The sequence below is a fragment of the Centroberyx gerrardi genome, chromosome 23 (genome assembly GCF_048128805.1).
Source record: "Centroberyx gerrardi isolate f3 chromosome 23, fCenGer3.hap1.cur.20231027, whole genome shotgun sequence".
In the NCBI taxonomy this organism is placed as follows: domain Eukaryota; kingdom Metazoa; phylum Chordata; class Actinopteri; order Beryciformes; family Berycidae; genus Centroberyx; species Centroberyx gerrardi.
The window spans coordinates 7,053,452-7,077,176 of NC_136019.1; the positions used below are offsets into that span (position 1 = coordinate 7,053,452).

The 23,725-nt window shown below is 40.9% G+C and overlaps 4 protein-coding genes across 5 annotated transcripts; all 4 read right to left on the reverse strand.

Annotated features, from left to right (window-relative positions):
- Positions 1-1,802: 1,802 nt before the first annotated feature.
- Positions 1,803-9,000, reverse strand: LOC139920859 (E3 ubiquitin-protein ligase TRIM21-like). Its single transcript, XM_078291559.1, has 7 exons — positions 8,545-9,000; positions 6,271-6,845; positions 5,858-5,953; positions 4,777-5,010; positions 3,608-3,755; positions 3,493-3,519; positions 1,803-3,392 (listed from the first exon to the last, which is right to left on the reverse strand). The coding sequence occupies exons 2-7, from the start codon at positions 6,841-6,843 to the stop codon at positions 2,848-2,850; spliced, it is 1,623 nt and encodes a 540-aa protein (XP_078147685.1). The 5' UTR covers positions 6,844-6,845; positions 8,545-9,000; the 3' UTR covers positions 1,803-2,847.
- Positions 9,001-9,026: 26 nt separating this feature from the next.
- On the reverse strand, positions 9,027-11,937 carry LOC139920832 (E3 ubiquitin-protein ligase TRIM47-like). 2 transcript variants are annotated; one of them, XM_078291567.1, is made up of 3 exons: positions 11,891-11,937; positions 10,481-11,178; positions 9,027-9,786 (listed from the first exon to the last, which is right to left on the reverse strand). In XM_078291567.1, the coding sequence occupies exons 2-3, from the start codon at positions 11,006-11,008 to the stop codon at positions 9,526-9,528; spliced, it is 789 nt and encodes a 262-aa protein (XP_078147693.1). In that variant the 5' UTR covers positions 11,009-11,178; positions 11,891-11,937; the 3' UTR covers positions 9,027-9,525. The 2 variants fall into 2 exon arrangements, with proteins under 2 accessions (XP_078147693.1, XP_071767014.1); XM_071910913.2 differs by lacking the exon at positions 11,891-11,937 and having other exon boundaries at positions 10,481-11,312.
- Positions 11,938-13,033: 1,096 nt separating this feature from the next.
- Positions 13,034-15,983, reverse strand: LOC139920858 (E3 ubiquitin-protein ligase TRIM39-like). Its single transcript, XM_071910945.2, has 7 exons — positions 15,880-15,983; positions 14,958-15,538; positions 14,733-14,828; positions 14,388-14,621; positions 13,887-14,034; positions 13,759-13,785; positions 13,034-13,651 (listed from the first exon to the last, which is right to left on the reverse strand). Exons 2-7 carry the CDS (start codon positions 15,534-15,536, stop codon positions 13,077-13,079), a joined length of 1,659 nt encoding a protein of 552 aa, XP_071767046.1. The 5' UTR covers positions 15,537-15,538; positions 15,880-15,983; the 3' UTR covers positions 13,034-13,076.
- A 230-nt stretch (positions 15,984-16,213) lies between these two features.
- Positions 16,214-21,282, reverse strand: LOC139920840 (E3 ubiquitin-protein ligase TRIM39). Its single transcript, XM_078281824.1, has 6 exons — positions 20,296-21,282; positions 19,394-19,489; positions 18,351-18,581; positions 17,409-17,556; positions 17,263-17,289; positions 16,214-17,096 (listed from the first exon to the last, which is right to left on the reverse strand). The coding sequence occupies exons 1-6, from the start codon at positions 21,280-21,282 to the stop codon at positions 16,543-16,545; spliced, it is 2,043 nt and encodes a 680-aa protein (XP_078137950.1). The 3' UTR covers positions 16,214-16,542.
- Between the last annotated feature and the right edge of the window lie 2,443 nt (positions 21,283-23,725).

The following is a 23,725-nucleotide window of genomic DNA, read 5'->3' on the forward strand; positions in this document are numbered from 1 at the left end:
TTTAGTGAAGGGGTAAAATGCTTATTGTTATAAACAATGCTGTTGCGTTCTGCCTTGCTGTCATTGCATTCCAACTGCAGCTCTGGGGAGCGGTGGATAGGTGGAGCCCCATGGGGTTGAATAGGCTTACCTGATTGGATCAGCACGTGCATGCAAATCTTCAGTGTGCTGAGGCAACTAGATGAGTGGCTAAGCCAATAGAGCCCCGTTGGAGGGCTCCACCTGTGATCATAGAACTAGAGTTACCATGTGTAACTATCGCTACACACCCACTGGCTAATTCAGCCGTGGGCGCTGTGTGTACTCACCCTAGCAGGCAGTCACGAAAGCATTGAGACAGAAGAAAACATAAACATTAAATCTGTTACCTAACTTCGCATTGAAGTATGAAGTCCCAGTCTATAATATACAGACAGTCACACTGGAGTTTTATTGAGCAATATCTTAAATGGCAGTCATTCTTGCAATAAGCACGTAAAAGTAAGTAAAAATAAATTGAAAAGCATCTTCTATTGTAAATGTGTTGCTTTAATTTCCTTATTTACTTAACATACTACTTTTGACCTTAAAAATCACATGTACTTACCATATGTATTCTCCTTTCCTTACAGCTCCTTGGGTCTTCTCTCTCTCTCTCTCTCTCTCTCTCTCTCGCAGTGTATGTCCTTGCATGCGTTCTTCCTTGTTCTTTCTGTGTTAAGTCTCATTTCTCTTGAAAAGCTCTGCCAGTCACGTGGTTTTATGGAATGGATGGGGGATGAGGCAGCTCAGCAACCAAATGATGTGGGTGTGTTTCTCTGTCCATGGGTGTGTTGCATTTTGAACAAGTTTTGAACAATACACAGAGCACACATTAGACCTGCCAAAAAGCTTTGCTGTGATATTGATTCATTCTTTTTTGTTTATAGCCCTGCCATTAGCTTAATGCTAAGCCTATCTGACTGACAAGCTGAGAGTGAATGATATCCTTTCCATTTTTCAGCTAAAAGCATAACTCCAAATAAACTTACATTAATCATTTTTTGTTTTTTATTTGTTTATTTTTCAAAGCTCTCTGAGCCATAGTATATACTGTATGTAGGGCATAGTCTTTTCAAATGGTAGTCCAAATTCCAACATTGTGTGGTACTTATTATTTTCCTGTACTGACAATAGGAAGAGCAGGAAGCAGAGCAGGGGGCAGTAGGCCATGGTCAAAGGAAATAGCTAAGATTTTCTGGTATTAGCCATTATTAGCTAGCTATTTAGCTTGGCTTTATACAGTTAGCTGGTGGGCAGTCATGGTATTAATACCTTTTAGGGATAGTTTTATCAATTTCTGTAAATTTTACCATTGCTTTGCCCTTTTAATAGGAGGAGCAGGGAGCAGCAGCTGATTCTGCACTGGTGAGGAGTAACTAGCTGGCCAAATTGCTATAGGATTAGATGACAATAAAGTTAATATTCTGCTTGATTTAACTTGTTACAGATAGGCTTTATACAGTTAGCTGGTTGACAATCAAGGCATTCATTACAATTATAGGGATAGGCTTGTCAATTTTCACTCATACAAACTCATTTTCAGCATTTTTTCCTGCACTGTTAATAGGAAGAGCAGGGAGCAGAATAGGCCTACAGTATCTCATTGATTATTTGAATCTTTTTGCAGGATACACTTACAAATCTAATTGGGCAGGGTCATTCCACAAAGCTGGTAAATAAATAAACAAATGAAAAAATAAAATTAGTCTTGAACCAAGCCTGTCCCCCTCACTTCTGAAATGATGGCTCAGAATCTTGTCAATCAGAAACATCAGTGCATCACCAGTCACTGTGGTTTATTTCATTTCAGTCAGACAACTCACATATTGAGTATGAAAGTTTTTATTGAGAATAAATGTAAATGCAGACTTTATTTTGTCATCAGGCTCTATTTCGATCACTCCGTGCAAGCATAATTTTTTAGAACCATTCAAAGCAAGAGCAGGGACCCCCAAAAATGCACCCACAGCACGACCAAGCCGGTATCCCACTTTGTCTCTCTGCAGGGAGATGCCACGACACAATGCAAAACTATTGCACTTCTGGATCTAACCTTGTCATTCTAGCCTTATATGAGTCCTTCTAAGTGTCGACCAGGCACCATATGTGGCCATCCCTTGGCCCAGCTTAGCAGAGTAACAGTCAAAAGAGATATACTATCTACTTGAAGAAAAAGTATGTGTATAGTCAGGGCTGGGCCCTGCAGCACCTCCACAAATGAATTTACTGATCAGTTATTGGACTCATCCCTGATTGAAATTATGGGTTTTAGGGACTATAGCCTATATCGCTGATTGGCTGCCATAACCATACTTTCCCCTCTTCAAAATCTGTCTTGGAGACACAATTTTGTTTTAGTTTGCAGAGGAAAAACGTAGCCAAATTTTATCACCCCCACCCACAAAATTGGAAGGTTATTATGTTTATGTTTTCAACCCTGTCTGTCTATTTGTCTGTTTTGTTAGTTAAGATACAGTATCTCAAAAACTTCTGGGATCTGGGGTTTCTGCCATTAGACGATTATAGTTTTTCAAGTGAAAGAACAGGATGACATCCCATTGCTACAACTTAGCTGCATTTGGTTCCAGCATGTTTAACTCGTTGGAACACATCAAAATCATTTTCATTTATGAATTTAAAATCTATCATAAACAAACTCCAGCAGACGTTACTTGCTTTTTTTAAACAGACTTGATTGCATTACTGTGAATATAAGTGATAATTTAGAATTTTTCTTGTATTGCAGATCCTATGCATTAGAACTCCTACAACACACCAGTAACACACCTGCAAACACACACACATTCTTCATGACATGAAGAATCTCTAACGGTGTTTCACAGCAGAGATGATCAGAGGATCACAGTTTTTCTCATTTTCTTTAAGATGTGGACTGAGATATGGGTAGAGCTCGCCAGTGAACAAACACTCAGTAAAAGAGTACATATGAGAACAAGCCTTCACATCATAAAAGGACACAAGGCCTTCTTCGTAATCCACAAACATTCCCACCTTCTGAGGTTTCTCTATCAGGTTAAGGCGAATTGGTGGGTCTGTCATGGCTGCATACTGTTTGTCCTCATAATGTACAGTAACCCAGTAACCGTTGTCTGGGCTCAGGGATAGTTCCCCCTTGTGGTTTGCGTCACTGCTTGCAATCCCCAAATCCCACCCTGTCTTGTTGGTGACTTCTACCTCCCAGTATGACTTCCCAGAGTTCAACTTGTTGAGACCCAGGACACTGCCAAAGAGATCAAATCTCTCCGGAGCATCAGGTACTTCCTGGATCTCACCTCCGTCTCTCACTTCCTTCCCATCATCTGACAGAATAAGGTGTGTGTGTGCAGAGGTTGGGTCCAGCTTTACATCCACTGCAAACCATATATGGAAAATTATTGTATGATGTGATAGAACAAATTTGAAAGTCTATCCTTTGTAAGATATTTAGAAAACATAAAGTATGCAACACACCTGCAAACTTTGGAAATCTCTGAAGTTCTGTGAAGTAAAACAATAGTATTAGAACATTTAGGCCTACCTTTACAAATAGTTTGAGTACCATTTACCTTCATATTTCATCTCTTACCAATGGAGGTCAGCTTCTCAAGTTTCTCTTGAATTTGTTCCATCATGGTGGTTGTGATTTTTCTCATGGCGCCAAAGGAGAGTGACGTATCAAGAGCTACCTCTGTCCAATCTCTGCCGTCATCTTGATCTGAAAAAGATGGGTAGGTCTGAGCATGAGAGAGAGAGAGAGAGAGAGAGAGAGAGAGAGAGAGAGAGAGAGACAGACAGATGCACCAACAACAAAAGATGACAAACAAAGAAGCAGAAAGCAGAAGCAGAAAGGACAAAAACAGTAGGAAAATAAAGAGATATACAAGCCAGCAGAGGACACAAATGAGAGCAAAACCAATTAGATAGTTGTCATTTTCACTTTTTATTACATATAATGAGGGAGCATACGAGTCCATTTTAATAGTCAAGTTAAAGTTGGTGACATTTTCATACATATTCTTACATTTGCTGTTCTAAACACCCGGTTTAAGGTAGGTCTTTCCTGGGAGAAATCCACTGGCACACAGGAAGTGTATTCTATTTTTCTGGCAGCGGCAACAGTGATTTGTTTGGAATGAATGGAAGAAAACCTCTGCAGCTTTCTTGAACGGACAAAGAAAATAGTGGTCCCTACAGAAACCCAAACTTTATCAACAGAAAATCCAAGGAAAAAGACCTCACAGAACTGAAAACACTGTTTGATTGACAGGTGATCTGTGGGACGTGCAGTGCAGAAACACCACAGCAATGAGCGCTTAGCACCACAGATGTCACCGAAATCCAAAAAGCGTGAATCTTGCAGCATACCAATTTAAAGAATTTGGAGTGTGACTGTTCAATACCTGAAACAATGCACCCTCTGTGTACACAACACTCAGACATAGCTACATGATGTCCTCGGGTCAACATTAGGCATGATGTCTCTGGGTCAACACAAAAGTATGAAATCCATGCTTGCTAGCTAGCTAAGCGGTAAGCAAACTAAGATATCCAGACCAGTTCTATAACTTTGCAACTTTGCAACATTAAAAAATATTGTAACTGTTCCAAACAGGTTCCAAGTATTCTAACAGTATGAAAACACATTAGCAAGTAACGTAGCAATGGCTATAGCCAAGTTAAGTAACAAGCATGCTAACGTTAGCTAAAGTAACTATATTAATATGTCATTAAAACCACCAGTGCCATTCCTCTCACCTGCAGAAAATGAATGTGATCCTCCAGAGCAGATATGTTGTCCAGCTCAGAGATGGTCTTCCTGAGACTGCTGATCTCTGCTTGCAGCTCGTTTGTGAGTTCTTTTGCCTCTTTTTCCACAACGTGTCTCCTGTCCTTCAGTGGCTGAAGAGCTCTCTCCTGGGCTTCCTCTACAGCGGTGATCACAGCCGTGAACACAGCATCGATCTCCCACCACTCACTGTCCAGCTGGTCCTAAAAATGGGAGAAAATACTGCATTGTTCATTTGTTTGATTGTTGGGGCACATTCACACCAAAAATGTTTGGACCACTTCAATCAAACTTTGGAGCGCTTCCTCCTTTAGTTCGGGTTGTTTGGGCAGGTGAGAACAATTCCATTCGAACTCAGGTGTGTACCAAATTACCGCACTGAGACCACCTGAAAATGCGAGTCTCAGCCCTCTTCCAAGTGGACTGTGGTGCGGTTCGTTAGAAGTGAGAACGTAATCGTACCAACTAGGAACAACCCCAAAACATGGTTGGAGTATGTTGTTTATTGTTTGATCGTTGTTCCATACAGTTTTAAAGTGATGTTGAACTTTGGTAGTACCTTGGGTTGTGTAGCTTCCTGGACATGATAAAACCCCAAAATTGGCGATTCTCTGTTATCTGTTGCTCCGGTAGAGGTGATTGGAGAATTCTCCAATCATCTCTAACTTTTGAACTATAGTTTGGACCAAAGAAAACGGACTGTAGGTGTTAATCGCACCTAATTTTGATGAAATTTGGAGGGATGACACATCTTGTTACTGATTGCCCAAGGGGTACCTGCATCATTTGTGGGGGAAAACATGTTTACTTGTTTAATATATCTTGCTGTTTAAATGCTGGAGTGTTGAAAAAGACTTCACTTGGGGTGTCCTGTCCTGTGGTCTAGAGTACGTAACATATAAAAAAACTAAGAGAAAAAAAGACTTGATTACTTCTGGTTTTGGTCTTTACTTGGACTTGGCCCCCTTTGATCCTGGTTTTGGTCAGTCCTATTAGGACTTGTAGGATCTCATGAGCTCAGGATTTCAGTATGTCTCTCATAGAGCTTACCATGCAAACCTTCAGAGATGTGCTGATCTCCTCCACCTTATTTTCCCTCTTCTTTATTTTCTGCTGCAACTCTGCCTTGGTGTTGTCAAGCTCAGCCTGTAGCAGACAAACATGCAAGTCAATATCAAACTTTTTACTTTCCATGGTACGTACTGTAATACAAAATAATGAAAATCCAATGTTCTCTCCACACCAATAAAACAGTTTGACGTTTTATCAGTGTGTTTGGGCTATATGCCTTCATCAGGTTGCTGTCTATTTGCACCTTTTTTGGATATGTTTGTAATTTTACGCATGTACTTAATGCATACAACTAATATACCATAACGTATTAAAACAAAATACACACTACTTTTGAATCAGTAATGACAAGTAAATAATTTGTCCCACATGTCTCCCATATATTACTTCACCTTCTTCATATCCCACTCCGCTTCCATGGAGACAACCTCCAGACCTTCCTCCATGCAGAGCGCACAGATGCATCGCTGCTGTTTCCGGCTGTACAACTCTAGGGGGCGACCATGAGTCAGGCAGGCCCTCTCATCCAAGTTCTCCACAGGCTCCACCAACCTGTGGCCCTTCAGCCTTTTGGTTAATGAATGAGCCTCCAGGTGGATCGAACAATATGAGGCAAGACACACAAGGCAGGACTTTTCAGCCTTAAGCTTTTTTCCGGTGCAAATGTCACAGGCCACCTCACCGGGCGCCCCAGTGTACTCACCGTCCTGTTTTTTTGGGGTCTTTTTCAGCTGCTGGACGAGGTTCCTCAGGACAATATTCACCTCCGGGGTTTTACTCAGATGCTGCTTGCACAGAGGGCACATCAAGTCGTTGTAGACGATGTTGCGGCGCAGGCAGGACTTGCAGAACGAGTGACCACAAGCTGTAGTGACAGGCTCCTCAAATACATCCAGGCAGATGGAGCAGGCCAGATGCTGCTCCAGTGACACTGGAGTGCTGGATGGCACAGGAGAGGAGGCCATATCTGGTTGAATAGAGCGGCATAAGGTTACTCAGAGATGTCATGTGGGGCTTCAGTTTCAGATTATTATGTTATGTTATTATGACTGATGACTTTTTTGTTGTGTACTCAAATCAATCATTCAATCAAACTTTATTTATATAGCACCTTTTGTGCAAGATAGCAATACAAAGTGCTTAAGAAGATAAGAAGATCAATAAAGCGATAGAACACAATAATGAACATCAGAATAATATATTAATAGTATTAATAATCACAGTAATGATAAAAATATTAATAGTAAAAAATAATAACAATAATAATAATCATAATAACCATAATAAAGTACAGAAAATAGTAAAGTAAGTGTTTAGCTTTTTTAAAACTCAAGGATTTTGCTTAAAAAAGAAAGATTTGAAAGGATCTAGGTTACTTTTCTTGAGGAGAGGTTTCACAATCACAGCTTTCAGTGCCAGAGGCAAGATACCAGGGAATGCAAGTAGGACCTCAACTTATACCCAGTTCCTCTAAACACTGTCTTAACAGTGGTGGGGATTGGGTCAAGTGAGCAGGAGGAAGGCTTACTTCAGTGCATTACTGCTTTCCTGAGCATTTCATCATCAACTACAGCAAAATTATTCATCGTTATTGTGAGAAAAGGCAGAGGGTTGGTTTATAGCCAACCTGATTTCTGTAATCTTGTTTCTGAAGAACACTGCAAATTCTTCACATTTTGATGTAGATATGAGGTCAGAGTGGCTTTTTACAGCTGGAGTTATAAGGTTGTCAATAGTTGAAGAGCACTCAAGGATTAATGTTTATCTAAGTGAACAATGATTAACAATTATCATTTGAATTGTATTTCCTCTTGTGCAACTTTGCAATGTTTAACAGGGCATATTTCCAGTATTTGCTTGCTCTCTATGGGTTCTAAGGTCTAAGCCAAAAGCAAATGACAAAGCATTGTTGTTATTACAGTATTTCACATCGTCATGTGTTACCCCTTCACTGGATGTTTCTGTTGGATCTAATAATGGATCTCTAATTAGCTAGCTTACTTGTCTCTGCTGTAAAAAGAGACGGGAGGGGTGAGAGGGGTGGGGGCAGTTCCAGAGACTTGTGTAGGAGGAGAGAAGTTGTATCAATATTGTTGCAGTTCCTATTGGTTACCAATAGAGGCTGATACAGTTCATAGATTACCTTAACCAGCAGGGTTTTAGTAGATAAAGAGATGCAATACACTAGAAAAGTCTGAATGTTTACCAATAGGCATATTTTCTTTCAGCATTGTGCACAACAGTGAAATATGTTTGAGTGTACGCTAATACTGTGATAGCTGTAAGGTATAACCAGTTATACACCCACAGGATAATTCAGCCTTGGGCGCTGTGTGTACTCGCCCTACCAGGTAGTCACGAAAGGATTGAGACACAAGAAACCACAAACATTTAATCTGTTACTTAACCGCATATTATAAAGTCCCAATCTATTAAACTACAGACAATCACAGAGTTAGAAAGCTCCTTTTATTGTAAATACTTGGTTTTATTTCCTCAGTAGTTTTTGACCTTAGAGTAAAAATCACAGACAATAATTAGCTTGCCATTCTTCCCTTTGGAAATTGATAGCATATTTCAAAGGATACAAGACATAACTGTATACGCATAGAATATGCTCATAAATTACTTATTATATATGGAATATAATAGCACCATTACTGTACCTTATAGCTGTTGAGATGCTCTTTACCTAAAAGCTCTTCAGGTCTCGCTCTCTCTCTCTCTCTCTCTCTCTCTCTGTCTATCTCTCTCTCTCCCCCCAGCGTGTGTCCTTATTTCAGTTCTTCCTCCCTGTGTTAAGTTTCATTTCTCTTGAAAAGCTCTGCTAGTCATTTCCTTTTCTGAATGAAAGAGGCAGGTCGGCATCCGATTGTGCAAACAAATGATGTGGGAGGGTTTCTCTGTCCATGGGTGTGCTGCATTTTCAACAAGTTCACACAGAGCACACATTTGACCTGCCAAGAGGCTTTGCTGTGCTATTGATTCATTCTTTTTTGTTTATAGCCCTGTCATTAGCTTAATGCTAAGCCTATCTGACTGGCAAGCTGAGAGTGAATGATATCCTCGATTTTCATTTTTGAGGTAAAAGCATAACTCTTACCTTAACTTTTAAAAAACTTACCATTAACCATTTTATTTCTATTTATTCTTTTTCTTACCCCCAAGAAGCAGTTTATTTTTTGCATGGCTCATAATATGTTGAAATATCATATATTTAGTCATCTGGTCTAACAAAAACATCAAAAAAAGAAAAAGACATATTTGACATTAAAACGCTACAAAAAAAAATCATAAAACAAGAAAATCTAGTTATTGAAATTTCAGTGTTACCTCACATTTTTACACACTGTCTAATACTATGCAAGTCAATAGCATTTTCTTTATTTGCATGTTACATGGTTGTTGTTAAATACAGATCAATACCAAAAGAATAATATATAGGCAATACATTCATATGAATCCAATCAATCGGTAAACCAGACATGTCAGTCTCTTAGTCAGTCACTGTAGTTTATATCATTAATCCTTTCAGGATCAAAACAAGTTTGTCCCGCAACTCTTGAAGCAGTCCTCATCACTTGTGACCAGCCATTAGGTGTCTAGGTAGGTGCATAAATCGCTGTAAAGACAAGACAGCGTTGTGCTTAAATGTCATTAACCCAGACCTGTAGGAGGTGGAGGTTGTCCTCGGTGTCAGAGAGCTGCTCCAGCTCAGCGTCTCTTCTCTGTAGCTCAGTGATTTCCTCCTCCAGCTCTTTGACGAGCCCTTCAGCTTGTGTCCATGCCTCCTTCTGATTTTCTCCAGTTCCTTTATTGAGGTCCACAGATAGTTTGATGCATTCAACTTCACCCAGTCTCTCCTGAATCATCTGCTGAAGTTTCATCCTTCTCATTTTTAATTTAGCCTGTGGGAAAAACATTAAATACATCAGCAGAAAAAGTACATACTGATACTAATACTATAATTTCTTTAAAGGTGCGATGTGTAAAATCTTTTAAACATAAATTTATCATTACCTAATTAATTAATTGTGATGCCTTTGTATAATAACCATAATCAAGTGAGACCATGGTCGACATGATTGATGGTCTCTATCTCACACAAGTGGTGTTGTTAGTGCTTGTGTTTCTCAAAATTAAGACCACATTTCCAATAAACCTTGTTGCTTCCTGTTGCAAAGAGTATGTTGATACTTGTCCCCTCTGTGTGGTTTTGTTTTCTCTTTTGCTTCACTGAAGAGAATGAACACTGTCTGCTGTTTACAGTAGAAGAACAGCGCCCTCTTCCTATTTTGTGCCGTAAATCCATCCAGCAGATTTAAACTAACGTGTTAAACTTCACCATTATATAATTTACAAGAAGTTAACACAATTAGAGAATGTAGGAGAATGACTATTTTGATCATAGTTTCTCTGTTATCTCTCTACCTATAAACAGTCATAGAATTCTGGACAAAATCATATCTGAACAATAGAAGTATTTTCAGATTTAGGTCAGAGAGACAAAATCTCATCAAATGGGAATCCGTGGCTCTAATGTGCACTAAAGTAGGGGTCCTTGATATGAAAAAGGTTGAGAATCACTGGATTAGACCTTACCTTCTTCCTTGCAGCTTCCTTGGTGATAGAAACAATGTGATGGCCCCTGTGGTCTGTCTGGACACACATGGCGCAGATGCACGTCTGATCGCTCCTGCAGAACCTGACTAACTGCTTCCCATGCAGTCGGCACACAGAGTCCTCCAGGTTCTTCAACACACTGATGAGACGATGGCGCCCAAGCACCGCATCCCGGTAATGAGGCTCCAGGTGAGCGTCGCAGTATGAGGCCAGACACACCAGACAGGACTTAACTGCTCGATGCTTTGCCGGGCAAAGATCGCAAGGCACTTCTCCAGCTCTTAAAGGGACAGCTGCGTCCTCACTCAGGGCACCAGCAGGTAGCGTTTGGTCCATTTTGAGTTGTGGCCTGGTGGGGAACAAGGCCTTGCAGAGGGGGCACTGGCAGGCCCCATGGAGCCTCCAGTATTCTCCTATACATCCCAGGCAGAAGCAGTGTCCACATGGGAGGGAAACGGGGCTGGTGAATTCATCCAGGCAGATGCAGCACTTGGGAAGCTCTGACATTAAGCCAAAAGGCAGTGACTGTCTTTGTGTGGGTGTGTGTGTGTGTGTGTGTGTGTGTGTGCGCGCAGACACACATTCACACCACTTGAGGTCAGATATGGCCTGGTTTTAACTTTCACAGATTTCCAAGACAAGGCAGTGCACTATTCCACTGATTGCTCAACGTGTATCTGTAGAAAACAAGGACTTTCGTTTTAGCACAGAGAAATACAGCTACACCTGACAGCCAGCTAGCCTGATTTAAGGCCTGTTGATACTTGTTGATAAATGTGTTATTCTGGAACAGTCAGAATACAAGACGTCACTTCTGGAGTCACGTTTTGACATGAGTCAAAATGAGACAATAAAAGATAATAAAATAACAACAGAGATGAGAAATTTGGTCACACTTCATTTGGGATGGTCCAATACTGACATTCAACTTACTATCAAGTGACTATAATGCGTCACTAAAAAGTCTAGTGAGTTTCAGGTGACACAGTAGTGTGAAAAGTAGTCTATAGATATTCAATGGGTTACGGTAAATCTTTAGGTTTAGGTCAGGGTTAGGGTTATATAGTCTGTAGATGGAACAAATAGGCAAGTGACACTTTGTTGAACATCTCTTGTTTGTCATCTGTTAGTTTAGTATTAACATTGAACTATCCAAAAAGTGTTACCAGAAATTGCATGTATAGCTATGAAAAATCAGCACAATGCCCACCACTGACTAAAACTTACATCCAAAACATTCACTGCAGACAAATATAGATTCTCGTTGAATGTCAACAAACATGAGTCATCACTGCCACTTGACAAAAGCCTACAGCAATAATAAACAAAATCTCAAGTCTTTACATACACAGAACTGAATATTAGAATAGAAATAGACAGTTCACTTACCTGTCTTGTGTAAGAAACAGGTTGTCTTTTCTGTGGCTCTAACAGTGCTGAGTAAAGTGACGCTCCTATTGGTCCGTTCCTCCTCTCTAGGCACGGACACACCTATCAGTACTGGGAAAGAGGGCGGCACTGTTGGACTATGAAACCCTCTGTCATTTCCTCCATGCTCATAAACTCTACCTGGAAATGCAGGTGTGGTTCCTCATAACAAACCAGCTGGATCTACAGTCCACACGATCAAAACAAAAGCACTGAACTCATGCATAATTCAGCACTAATACAAATGCACTCATGCATAATATATGGAGTATATTGTTTATCCAATCTTTATTTTGATGGGCAAATTGGATAAATGTTCACAAAAGATATTAACATACATTTAAAAAGGAAAACATGTTAATGAGGAAATTACAAATTATTTGCAATGTAGCTGACCAGATACCATCCATACTTTTATGAGAATCCTGCATCCATTAAATTAAAATAATAAGCTGTGTACATTCATTGCTGTGCCTACTCATGTAAAGATAACATTGATGGGAACTGATAACATTTATGTGTGAATGATCAATTTTAGAACTAGGAGATTCCACAATATGTTGATAATCAATCTCAAATCTCAGCCTTTTTTTTTTTTTTTTAGATTAACGGCCCGACATATTTTAAATTATGCAGTGTTTTTTTGGTTTTTTTTTTAGTTTTTCCTAATTGGATGTAATCCTTCAATTCATGCAAATGTAATTCAGTATAATACACTTAAAATATATTTATTCCTTAACCAACCTTTATTTTGACAAAGAAAATATATAGATCCTCAAAAAAAAAAGTATATATATATATATATATATATATATATATATATATTAAAACCATTTTTAAAAGGAAAACATGTTAATGAGGAAATTACAAAATTATCAATCATGTAGCTGACCAGATACCCTCATCTAAATTAAAATGCAAAAATAATATTGATGAAACATTAATAACATTTATGTATGAATGATTGATTTTAGAACTGGGAGAGATAATCAATCTCATATTTCAGCCCTTTTTTAATGCTTTTTTTTTTGTCAGTATAACGACCCTGCATCTTTTGAATTATGCAAGGTGTTTTGAAAGGGTTTAATAAAATCATAGAGGACCTAATTGGAGTTGCGAGGTTTCACCTGACAACAGCGCTATGCAGTTATTCCGTAGCTTTAGAGGCAGAGCGTATGCGAGTGAGGAGATACGCTGTACAATCTCCTATAAGAACCAAAGGTTCAGATTTTTTTGCCTTGCTGTACACATAAAAGTAGGGGAACAGTTTTTCAGTGAAAGACTCTCCTTTGAAAGAGTAAATATGTGACTTCTCATTCACGTCATAGAAAGAGACCCGGCCTTCCTCATAGTCCACATAAACTCCTACTTTTCTTGGCCTGGGATTCAGGTGAAGGGTTTTGTAGGGAGTGTTGTTAACTTCGTAATCAAAGCCACTCTTTTCCAGGGCAAAGAACCCATTTTCTCTTGTCACGTTGACCTCTCCCTTCCTGGATACTGTTTCCTTGGCTACGCCGACATCCCAGTCATTCCTCAGGCCCACCTGGACTTCCCAGTAATGGCGCCCAGAGTTGAAGCCCTTCTTCCCTAAAACCATGGGACGGTCAAACCTCTCTGGGTTATCAGGCACCAGATTTGCAGTTTTTGACATTTTCACACGTGTGTCGCCCTCAGAAAGAGAGAGGTAGCGACTAGCGGTGTTCGGATCCAGGGTGACTGACTCTGAGAAAAAGAAGTTTAGTTAAAGCGCAGCTCTCATTTTCAATTACCATAATTGCAATTAATTGCAAATAACATTTTTAAAAGTCAATTAAAGTGACTGATCTCACCTTTAAACTCTCTCATTCTGTTCAGTTCTGTAACATGTACAAACACAACACAGCAGTTATTTGGGAAACTCTTAAGCCAGAGATTGTAGCAACATTTCACTGATAAAGCAGATGCGACAGATGCTCACCCATGTTTGTCAGAGTTTTCTGTTCTGCTTGAAACGCATTCACAAGATGAGACATGGCTCTCCTCACCATCCCCACACACACATCTGAGTAAACCCTGATCTCAGACCAGTCTTTGGTAGCTGGATGGGTGCAGAGGGCCTGGGATGTCTAAGATGATTAAGAAACACATGATCATGAATGGCATGGGTTTATTTTTGATTATGTTTTATTTTAATCTCAACTGTCTGTACCCGAAGAGTCATTCCGCAACGTGACCTGCTGTCATTGAAAAAAAAAAAAAAAAGTTTGAATATACAATCTTTTTGGCAAATAAGCTCTTTAATCAACTTATTGTGTGACAAGAACATTGGAAGCATTTTTTCCTCATTTGCCTCGGTGATAGAGAGAGAGAGAGAGAGAGAGAGAGAGAGAAACAAAGTAGGCAGAAAGAAAGGAAGAATGTTATTGTAGAGTGTTGTAGAGTTATTGTATGTTGTTTTCTCATAGTAGTGCTGACTGACTTGCAGAAGGTGAAGGTTGTCCTCAGTCTGTGAGAGCTGCTCCAGCTCCGACTGTCTCCTCTGCAGTTCGGTGATTTCCTCCTGCAGCTCTTGAATCATTGCGTCCGCTTTGTTTTGGGAGCTTCTCAGCTTCTCCTCGATAGACGCCTGCAGTGTCGTCTGCATCGACTGAACGCGACTCATCAGATCAGTGAAGAGCTTATTGCTGTCTTCCATCTCTTTATTTGCTATCTCCTATAATAATAAAAAAACAGAAAATCAAGTCATTAGTGGAGCTTTATATTAAATGCAACATTTTTGGCAAAACAAAATTGTGAACATCCAGAAAGTTTTCCCAGTACTCACTCTGCCCATCTCAGGGGACCGTGTGATTTCCTCTATCTTTTCCATTCTCTCCTCAATCATCATTTGAATCTCTCCTATTTTGGACTCAATCTTCTCCTATAGACAGAAAATATAGAATCTCAAGATGAAAAGTTGGATCAAATCCCACTATCCTTTGAGGCACACCCACAAGCTCTCTGGGATATTTTCCACCTGCACATTTAACTGAATAAATTAATATCTTACCTTCTGCTGAGCCCCTTCTTCTTCAACGGGCACTGTGTCATGGTTTCTGTGGTCTGTCTCAGTGCACAACACACAGACGTACAACTGTTCGTCTCTGCAGAAACGTTCCAGAAATCTCTCGTGCTTCTTACACACCCTCTCCTCCAGGTTCTCCACCGGGTCGATCAGCTTGTGTCTCATCAAGGAGGGAACTCTCTGGTGAGGCTCCAGGTGGGCTTCGCAGTACGAGGTCAGACACACCAGGCAGGACTTCAGGGCCTTGAGCTTTATTTCCGTGCAAACATCGCACGTCACCTCCCAAGCTGCGGCAATGCACTCGGGTACATCAAGTTTCCTCTTCTTTATTTGCACCGAAATCTCCTCCATGACTGAGTTTGTGGAGACCTCGGGCCTTGCGTAGAATCTTTTATTACATTTCGGGCATTGGCATAACTCGCTGTTGTCCCAGTGCTCGCTGATGCAGGCCATGCAGAAGTTGTGTCCACAAGGCGTGGTGACCGGGTCGCTGAAGACATTCAGACAGATCGAACACTTGAACTGATCCTCCGGCAATACGGCGTGAATACTAAGTGATGACATTTCTACGGGAAGAAATGTGCTTTGTATGAATGTTTCTGGTCTTTGAGGTCTTTTACAGTATGCACAGTATGTTGTAGCCCCATGTTTGCATGACACATGATGGGCATAAACACAAAGATAAGGACACTATAAGGCAAAATTTTAGATGAATAGTCAACTTTGGAATCAAGTCTATTTTTAGGATGTTAACAATGTGAATGCTGACCCCGCCCGATGACTCACTTGCCATGAATCAGCTTGCAGATCTCTTCCCCGAATCCATTCATACAGACATAATGTTCTGTATTTTGTGAAAAATGGAACAAAACAAAACGGAACACATTTGGATGGAAAAATAACTCACCCGACTCTTGATTGCTCTTCTGCAACGTTTGGAGATTTTCCTACTTACACATACAAGAACTTAATTACGGCCCCACAAACAATTCGATACTCTTCATCTCTCACGTGGAAGTGGTTAAACACAAGCCTCAGATGCTGGGGCAGCTCTAGTCGCTCCAGTCTTGAGTGGGTGTGGTAAAGTGACATCACTTTGCTGAATAGAAACCTAAAGCATTTTCCAACAGTCCATCAATCCAACTTGAATTAAATATTCTTAAATTAAACCAGAGCTTCTGAAATTTTGGGAACATTTGACACGATATTTATTGTTGTAAACCATGAACACACTTCTCTTCAACATACATTTGGCGCATTAAAGAGGCTAAATCAAATTAACATGCAAATCATTAAACCAGAGGAGTAAAAAGTAAACTGTTTCATTCTTCACTTTTCAGTTATGATTTAGTAAAGTGTCATGCATTCAAGGCTTTGCAGCATGAGTTGGACATAGATGCATAAAATGTACAATTAATATATTTGTCAAGCTACACTATTACAAATATACATACAAATAAACCAACAAACCACAGTCTTTCATGAAAATAGGTTTAAAAGGTTTGTCTACCACAAAACAGTTTAGCTTTCATTCTCACAAGAGCTTTCCAGTTTTTCTCAAACTTTTTCCTTAGCTTTGCTTAATTAGAGTCTTCTCGCTGACGGGACAGATCACCATGGTGTCAGAGGCTTTGTCGCAGCAGTACAGGTAAAAGAAGGGCAAGATCTTCTCCATAAATCTATCCTTGAACGTGTAAATGTGGGTCCGGGCCCTCACGTCATAAAACGACACTTGCCCCTCCTCGTAGTCCACGTAGACACCCACCCGTTTGGGCTTGTTGTCGAGGGTCAGCAGTAACGGTGGGGACGTTGACACCCGGTACTCCTGGCCTTTCTTCATGGCCAGAGCCCAGTAGCCTTGGGCGGTGCTTACAGAGATCCTCCCCTTTCTGTTGACAGAGGATCTAGCCACGCCCAGGTACCAGTCGTCCTTGTCCCCTACCTGGACCTCCCAGTAATGTCTCCCAGAGGTGAAGCCCTCGTGGCCCAGGACGATGACCACCGTGTCAAAGCGATCAGGGTTGTCTGGGAGGTCCTGCCACGCCCCCAGGTGCCTCACCTGACGTCTGTCCTGAGAAAGCTGCAGCCACGGGTTGGCTGTGTCAGGGTCCAGAGTTAAATCCGCTAGGATTGAAAGAAGAGAAAGATACAAAAGGACCAGAGAGTTTTGTGAGGGTTGTTAGATCTTAGAAAGGTGATTAGCACAGTGCCAATTGTAACAGGAGTTTTTCCATATTTGTGAGTACAACGGTGAAGGTGAAAAAGAGTGATGGATGCAAAAAATGTTTACCTGTGTATTTCAGAATCTTTTTGATCTCTGTAACATCAAAGTAAAAAATTATCCTTAGACATGCTAAGTTCAGCTTTAGGCAATTTGATATAAAAAATAAACAGTAAAACATAAATGGGCTATGGGATTATTTAGGGAAATCCTACCACTTTCAGCCAGTTTGTTTATCATCTCATTTAATGTTGCCTGCAGTTTGGACACAGCTCTCCTGGTGATGCCAACACACATGTCAGTGGGAACATTGGTCCCAGACCAGTCTTTGACAGATGGAGGAGTGCTAAGGGCTGGGAAACTCTACAGAGAAATACAGTACAATAAATGAAATATAAGTAGGTTTTGATCCAAAATGAGATATACACAATTTTAATGAGCATGGGCTCCCTTGCTTACAATATAGAAACTTTTACAATATAGTAATTGTGTAATCATCTGTGTTTTAGAAATATTAAGCAATAAATATCAGTAAACTTTTTTCCAAAATGGATATACAGTATTTTGGAATTAAACCCTTCAAATGATCTTATTTAAATAAACAAACAAGACCATTGCTGAGAAGATTGGCAGCCTCTACCGGCCTCTACTGTGCATTTTGCATTGTGTGCCACCGGGTCAGATTTGGTGGGAAATCTGAATGAATTGCTTTACGGCAAAAAAACAGGAAGAGGGCGCTGTTGTTCCAGCAGAAACAAAGCTAAAGCTTTCAGAGTTCCTTGCAATGACAGATAGTCTGAACGAGTGAAAGGTCGATGAAAACATCACTTCCACCTTGTTTATCCTTCTTGTCAAAGCAAAAGAGAAATAGGGAGTGATGCCACGGAGGAAGGACAAGTAGCAGTTGTCTTCTACAGAAAGCAACAGGGTGTATGGGAGATGTGGTCTTAATTTTGAGAAACACTAGCACTAACAATACCACTGGTGTGAGATAGAGGCCAATCTTCAAGACCATTGATGTTTAAAAATGCTACACATCGCACCTTTAAAGCCTTTTTTTAGGGCGAAATGATCCAAATATATAACTTTGGCACATATGGCAACTTTATACAAAAGTGACACCCAACTTTGCTCGTCAAAACAAAACGCTCTCTCACCTGTAGGAAATGGATGTGGTCGGTGCGCGCCACGTTTTCCAGGTCTGTATTCCTCCTCTTCAACTCAGTGATTTCCTGCTCCAGTTCGGTGATGAGGCCCTCGGCGCACCTCTCCGTCTGCCTCTGCTTCTCCTCTATGGCCAAGACCAGCTCAGCCTGCGTCCTCTGGATGGAGCGCACCAGCTCCGAGAAGACCTGCATGCTGTCCGCTATCTCCTTCTGGGCGCTCGCCTGGGAGTGGAGCGTGACAATCATGGATGTCAGTTGAATTACATTTTATTTAGAGCTGATACCAGTTTGAATTTTGATGACTTTGGCGACCCCTTGAGTCCCTTGGTGGTAGTGTTTTACATCTCTGTACTTCACTCGCCACTGCCTGCTTTGGTTGAGGCTCTATCTTTGCCATAAGTCAATCCTGCATAATTTCTAGGGAATCATAGCCAGGGGACACAGAAAACACAAAGCTTAAACTCTAGCACACAAGCTTTGGTCTTTTTTGGTCTTCTCTGGACAGAAATGCTATTGCAGTAGGTATTGTTATAGCCTCATAACATTGTAATCAAAAGTAATCAAATGTAAACAAAACCTGTCAGTGAATTCATTTACATAAACGTTGAATTCTGAATCCCAGCTCTTATCCCAATTATAGGGTATTTTTGGGATAAGCTCTTCCTCTGCCTCCTCATATCCCAATCACAAATATCCCTGCGTATAAGAATAAATAGAATATTCTGAATATTATCATGAAAACAGAACTTACACTGCTAAAGGCCAAATATTAAATGGATAAAGAACCTATATACCTCAGTATTTCAGCTAATATTGGGCGTATCTCAACTATCATATCTTGGTTTCTCATCATTGGGGTATAATCTTATCTGGGCTATTGTAAACAGGATATGCTGTTTACTTTAGTGGAATATTAATTTCCATGTAAATATACTTACTGACACTATTAGCATACTATACCACATACAGACTTGCAAACCATATGACAATTGATCATTTGATCCCATGAAATGTTGATCCCATATGAGACTCACTTTGTTGAGCTCCACAGAGTGTTTGATCTCCTCCACTTTCTTCAGTCTGTCCTGGATCATTTGCTGGACGTCTATTTCTGTCCTCTTCAGCTGCGCCTGCACAAGATGATTTCACAAGCAGGTTGCAATGACAGTGACAATGACAAGTGCGCACTTGTTAACTTGATCAAAACATCTGTGCTGAACTGCACTTTTATCGTAATCGTAGTCTTATAGGAAGAGGTATTTCATGTTATTTAACGTTATGTAACACAAAAAGTAAGAGAAAAAGTTTGGTGTGTCAGTATTACAGAAAGTGGTTTTGCTTTACTGGGTAGTATAGATAGAAAATGCTTGGTCGCCATCAGAAAATGATCTCTGTGGCAGATTGGACTATATAAACATTTCTCAGAAGCAGAGCTGCTCTGGAGGCAGAAATAATCTGATTGGTTGAGTTAAACCTCAATGGGCGGAGCCAAAGAACCACAGTTTTTCTGAGTGCAACTTAGCTGGCTAACTTGAATGTCAAAGTAGGAACTCTGGTCAAAATATAAATAAACAAATATGAATGGCAATAACTTATTTTTTCATTCATTCAAGATCACGGTATTGATGTTAGAAGGTCAGAAGGCTAGCTAACTAGCATAGCTATAGGCTAGTATGGCTAGTTTTAACTTGGAAGATAAGATAGGCTAGCTAACCAACTTAGTATGATGTCTCCTCTCTTGCCCGTTGCCTTTTTTCGCTGGACTTTCACCAGTCTCGTTACCAGAAAAACTGTGGTTCTTTGGCTCCACCCATTGAGGTTTAACTAAACCAATGAGATTATTTCTGCCTCCAGAGCAGCTCTGTGTCTGAGAAATGATTGTATAACTAAAACTCCAATCTGCATATTTGAGTAGAAGCCATTAAATCCCTCTCACCTTTTTCTCTGTCCATTCCCTCTCTACAGGGACGGTGTAGTGTGCCCTATGGTCCGTCTCGGTGCACAGTACGCACACGCAGGTTTGATCCTTCTTACAGAACAGCTCCAGGAGCCTTTCGTGCTTCGGGCACATCCTGTCCTCCATGTTGGCGACAGGCTCCATCAGCTTGTGCTTGGTGAACCTGGCCGTGTGGGACTTGAGATGCTCCTCGCAGTAGGAGGTCAGGCACACCAGGCAGGACTTGACAGCTTTCGGCCTGTCTTCCCCCAGGCACACATCGCAGAGGACCTCCTCCCAGATGAGTGGTGCAGATGAGGTTTGGGGAGCTGGAGGCGGGGGAACTTGTGGTGAGGGCGGGGGCGTCGTTTGGGGCAGCGGTGGTGATGGCCCTTGAGGCGTGGCTGGAGGTGACATTTCGCACCCTGGAGGTGGAGATGATGGTGATGGCGGTGGAGAGGTTTTGGGCACATGCAGCGGAGGTACCAACGGTGGTAATTCCTCTTGCAGTCCCATGAATGGCTTCTTCTCTGCCGGTTTCTCCTTTGAGCCCTCTTTCTTTCTCCTCTCCTCCTCCTGCTTTTGTTTCAGCTCCTCCAGAACCTGCTGCTTCTGGTCTTTCTCCAGGAGCCTCTCCTCATCCTCCTTTTTCCTTCTGTCCATGGTCCACTTCTTCTCTTTCTCCACTTTTACCTGTTCCTCCTCCTTGTTTGCCTTTACCTCCTGCTGTTGCTCCACGCTTCTAACCCTGATCTCTTTGAATTGCTCAGCGATTTCCCTCAGAACAGTGTTAACGCTAATATCGGGCCTTTTGTAGAAGGACTTCTTGCACATAGGGCACTGATACAAAGGGCTGGTCTTCCAGTATCCCAGGATGCAGCTCTGGCAGAAGTTGTGTCCACAGGGGATGGATACGGGGTTGGTGAAGACGTCAAGACAGATGGAGCAGTGCACCTGCTCTTCAGAAAGGTTGCCAGTAGTGGCCATTCCTACACGGCGGAGAGGCAGGGTCATTTTCAGCATAATCAACCCGCCTTTGGACGGGGCATCGAACCTGCTGTGATATCGAGGTCGCTAGGGTTAGATGGCATTAATTTAATTTGGGTCATTTGCATGCCAAACTACTAAGCAAAGCACAATGGGGCTCATTTATAATCCTAAATCCAAGCATTTAGGAATTTTAAGGTGAGTTGATCTGAATGAATTGAATTGATCTAAATTCCAAAACAATGGGTTATGTTGATTTTCTCCAATTTTCTGTGATATATTTAAAACTGTTTTTTTTAAACAGTTTTAAATATATCACAAAAAAACGAATTTCTGCCCTCACCTAAGGTGTTAATGCTACAGGTATTTCTGTCAATTTTGACACAATTTTTGAAATTACTGCATTATCAGATCAGAAATCTAAGATAAAATCAAAGAACATATTTATAAATGAGCCCCAACTAGTCTCTGAGGAGTGTTGTCCCATCGTGGTTTTTTGTCCTTTTATGAAGAATAGTTCTTAGTGAAAGGGTCACTTGTGATGTTTCAATTTTGATCATTTTTGACATTTGCATCTTTAATTGCCCCTCAAGCTGAATATAGTGTGCAAGTTTAATTAGCATATACACTGTCAGCATGTCTGTGGAGCTGTTATTATGTGAGTCTGCTTTTTAGCACGATGAGAGAGAGAGAGAGAGAGAGATTATGAATACAGGGCCAGAAAAAGCCTAGCTATTCATGGCAGGCCAGACACGAATAGCTAACATCTTTCCAAAAATATTGGTCTAGCCACTAACCCATCTTGCAGTGCTGCTTCCCTCTTCTAAACAAGAACATGTTTCTGTCTTATTTCAAGGCATTTAATCACCGCAGTGCCTCAAAAAAAGATAAACTGTTATAGCTGTGATCAAACTCTGACGAAGAGCAGTTGTTTCTTGAAATGTCGATCTGCTCGGTGCTAATAAATTGACTGCAACGGAAGCCTTAGTAGGGGTGGACTGTACTGCAGTGGTGTTTATATTCTGATCTAACCCTTTACTGTACAAAATCAGAACGGCATTTGAAAAGAGCAAAGGAGAGAGAGCAAGAGACAGACAGCAAGTGAGAGAGAGAGAGAGAGAGAGAGAGAGAGAGAGAGAGAGAGAGAGAGAGAGAGAGAGAGAGAGAGAGAGAGAGAGAGAGAGAGAGAGAGAGCTTTTTTTAAAACCACATACACAAATATAGCTAAGCACCTCCAGGTCTCAGCTCCAACCAGCCATATGCTATTTAAAAAAAAAATAAAAAAATACAAAATCCAAACAACACTCCCCAGAGAGACATACTGGTGGGTAGAGAAACCCTTTACATGTGTAGACGTGACAGTGCAGAAAACCAAGAGAGAGCAAGCACAGAAAGAATGAGAGAGAGGGGGAAAGGAGAGAGCGAGAAAGAAAAAGTAGATATGGGGACACTCACCAGAGAGCAGCTGCCTCCGAGGCTCCACTGTACACTGTGACACACGAGACAGGCTGTAACCACCACCACATCTAACACCCCCCCCGCTCCAACACACACACACATACACACCTCAGTCCCAAAATATACCCCCCTCCCTCTCCTTTTACCCCAGATACAAATAACACTCCTCTGGCTTGGCCCTCTGAGGTACGGCTTCAACCCTTCAGAGAATACTCATACTTCTGTCTAGACTTGGGTCAAATAGTTGTAGCGAATAATTACGAATGTTTGCTTGAAATTGATCAGTTTGGAGTGTGAGGTTGATGTTTACCATATAAGAAAAATTCAGATAGTGTCAGGTCAAGTCACAGAAAAAGTACAAATCGCTGTTGTGGTGTGAAAACCTCATAACTCCAATTTTGGTGATTTTGATTTTCATGTTTTTACTTCAATTGAAGTATTACACGTTCCTCTATGAGTTGAGAAAATCCTCTGATCTCTATGAAACCCTTTCAAAATCCATTGGATAATTAGGGTTATTTTTCTTGTTGACATTTTGGAGATATAAGGTTTTCACCTGACAGTGAGGAAATTCACTTTCTCACTAAAAATACTACTAATATTAACACTTTGCTGTGATTGTCAATTTTTCTGGCAGTCTTTGTCGAAAGTGGCAACCTCCATCCATCTGTCACCTAACCAGGCTAAAATATGTATTAAGAAGTATTTGTTACAGTAATACTGTTTTTCCGCTTCTGTCCCTTTTGATGCAATTTAATTATATTTGAGGAGTAATTTTGAGATAATTTTTTTATTGCACTCAATTCTTATTTTTCTCGACTCTCATTCCTCTCAGATTTGCAGTGAATCCTCGCTCAATCACACATTTGAATTATTTTTCTTCAAGCCCCTGAAGCATCCTGAAGGAACATACCAGCTCCAGGAGTTTCTCCCTGGCCTGTTCGGTAGCTGACGCTGCACTTTGTCCTCTCTGTGGACACGAGCA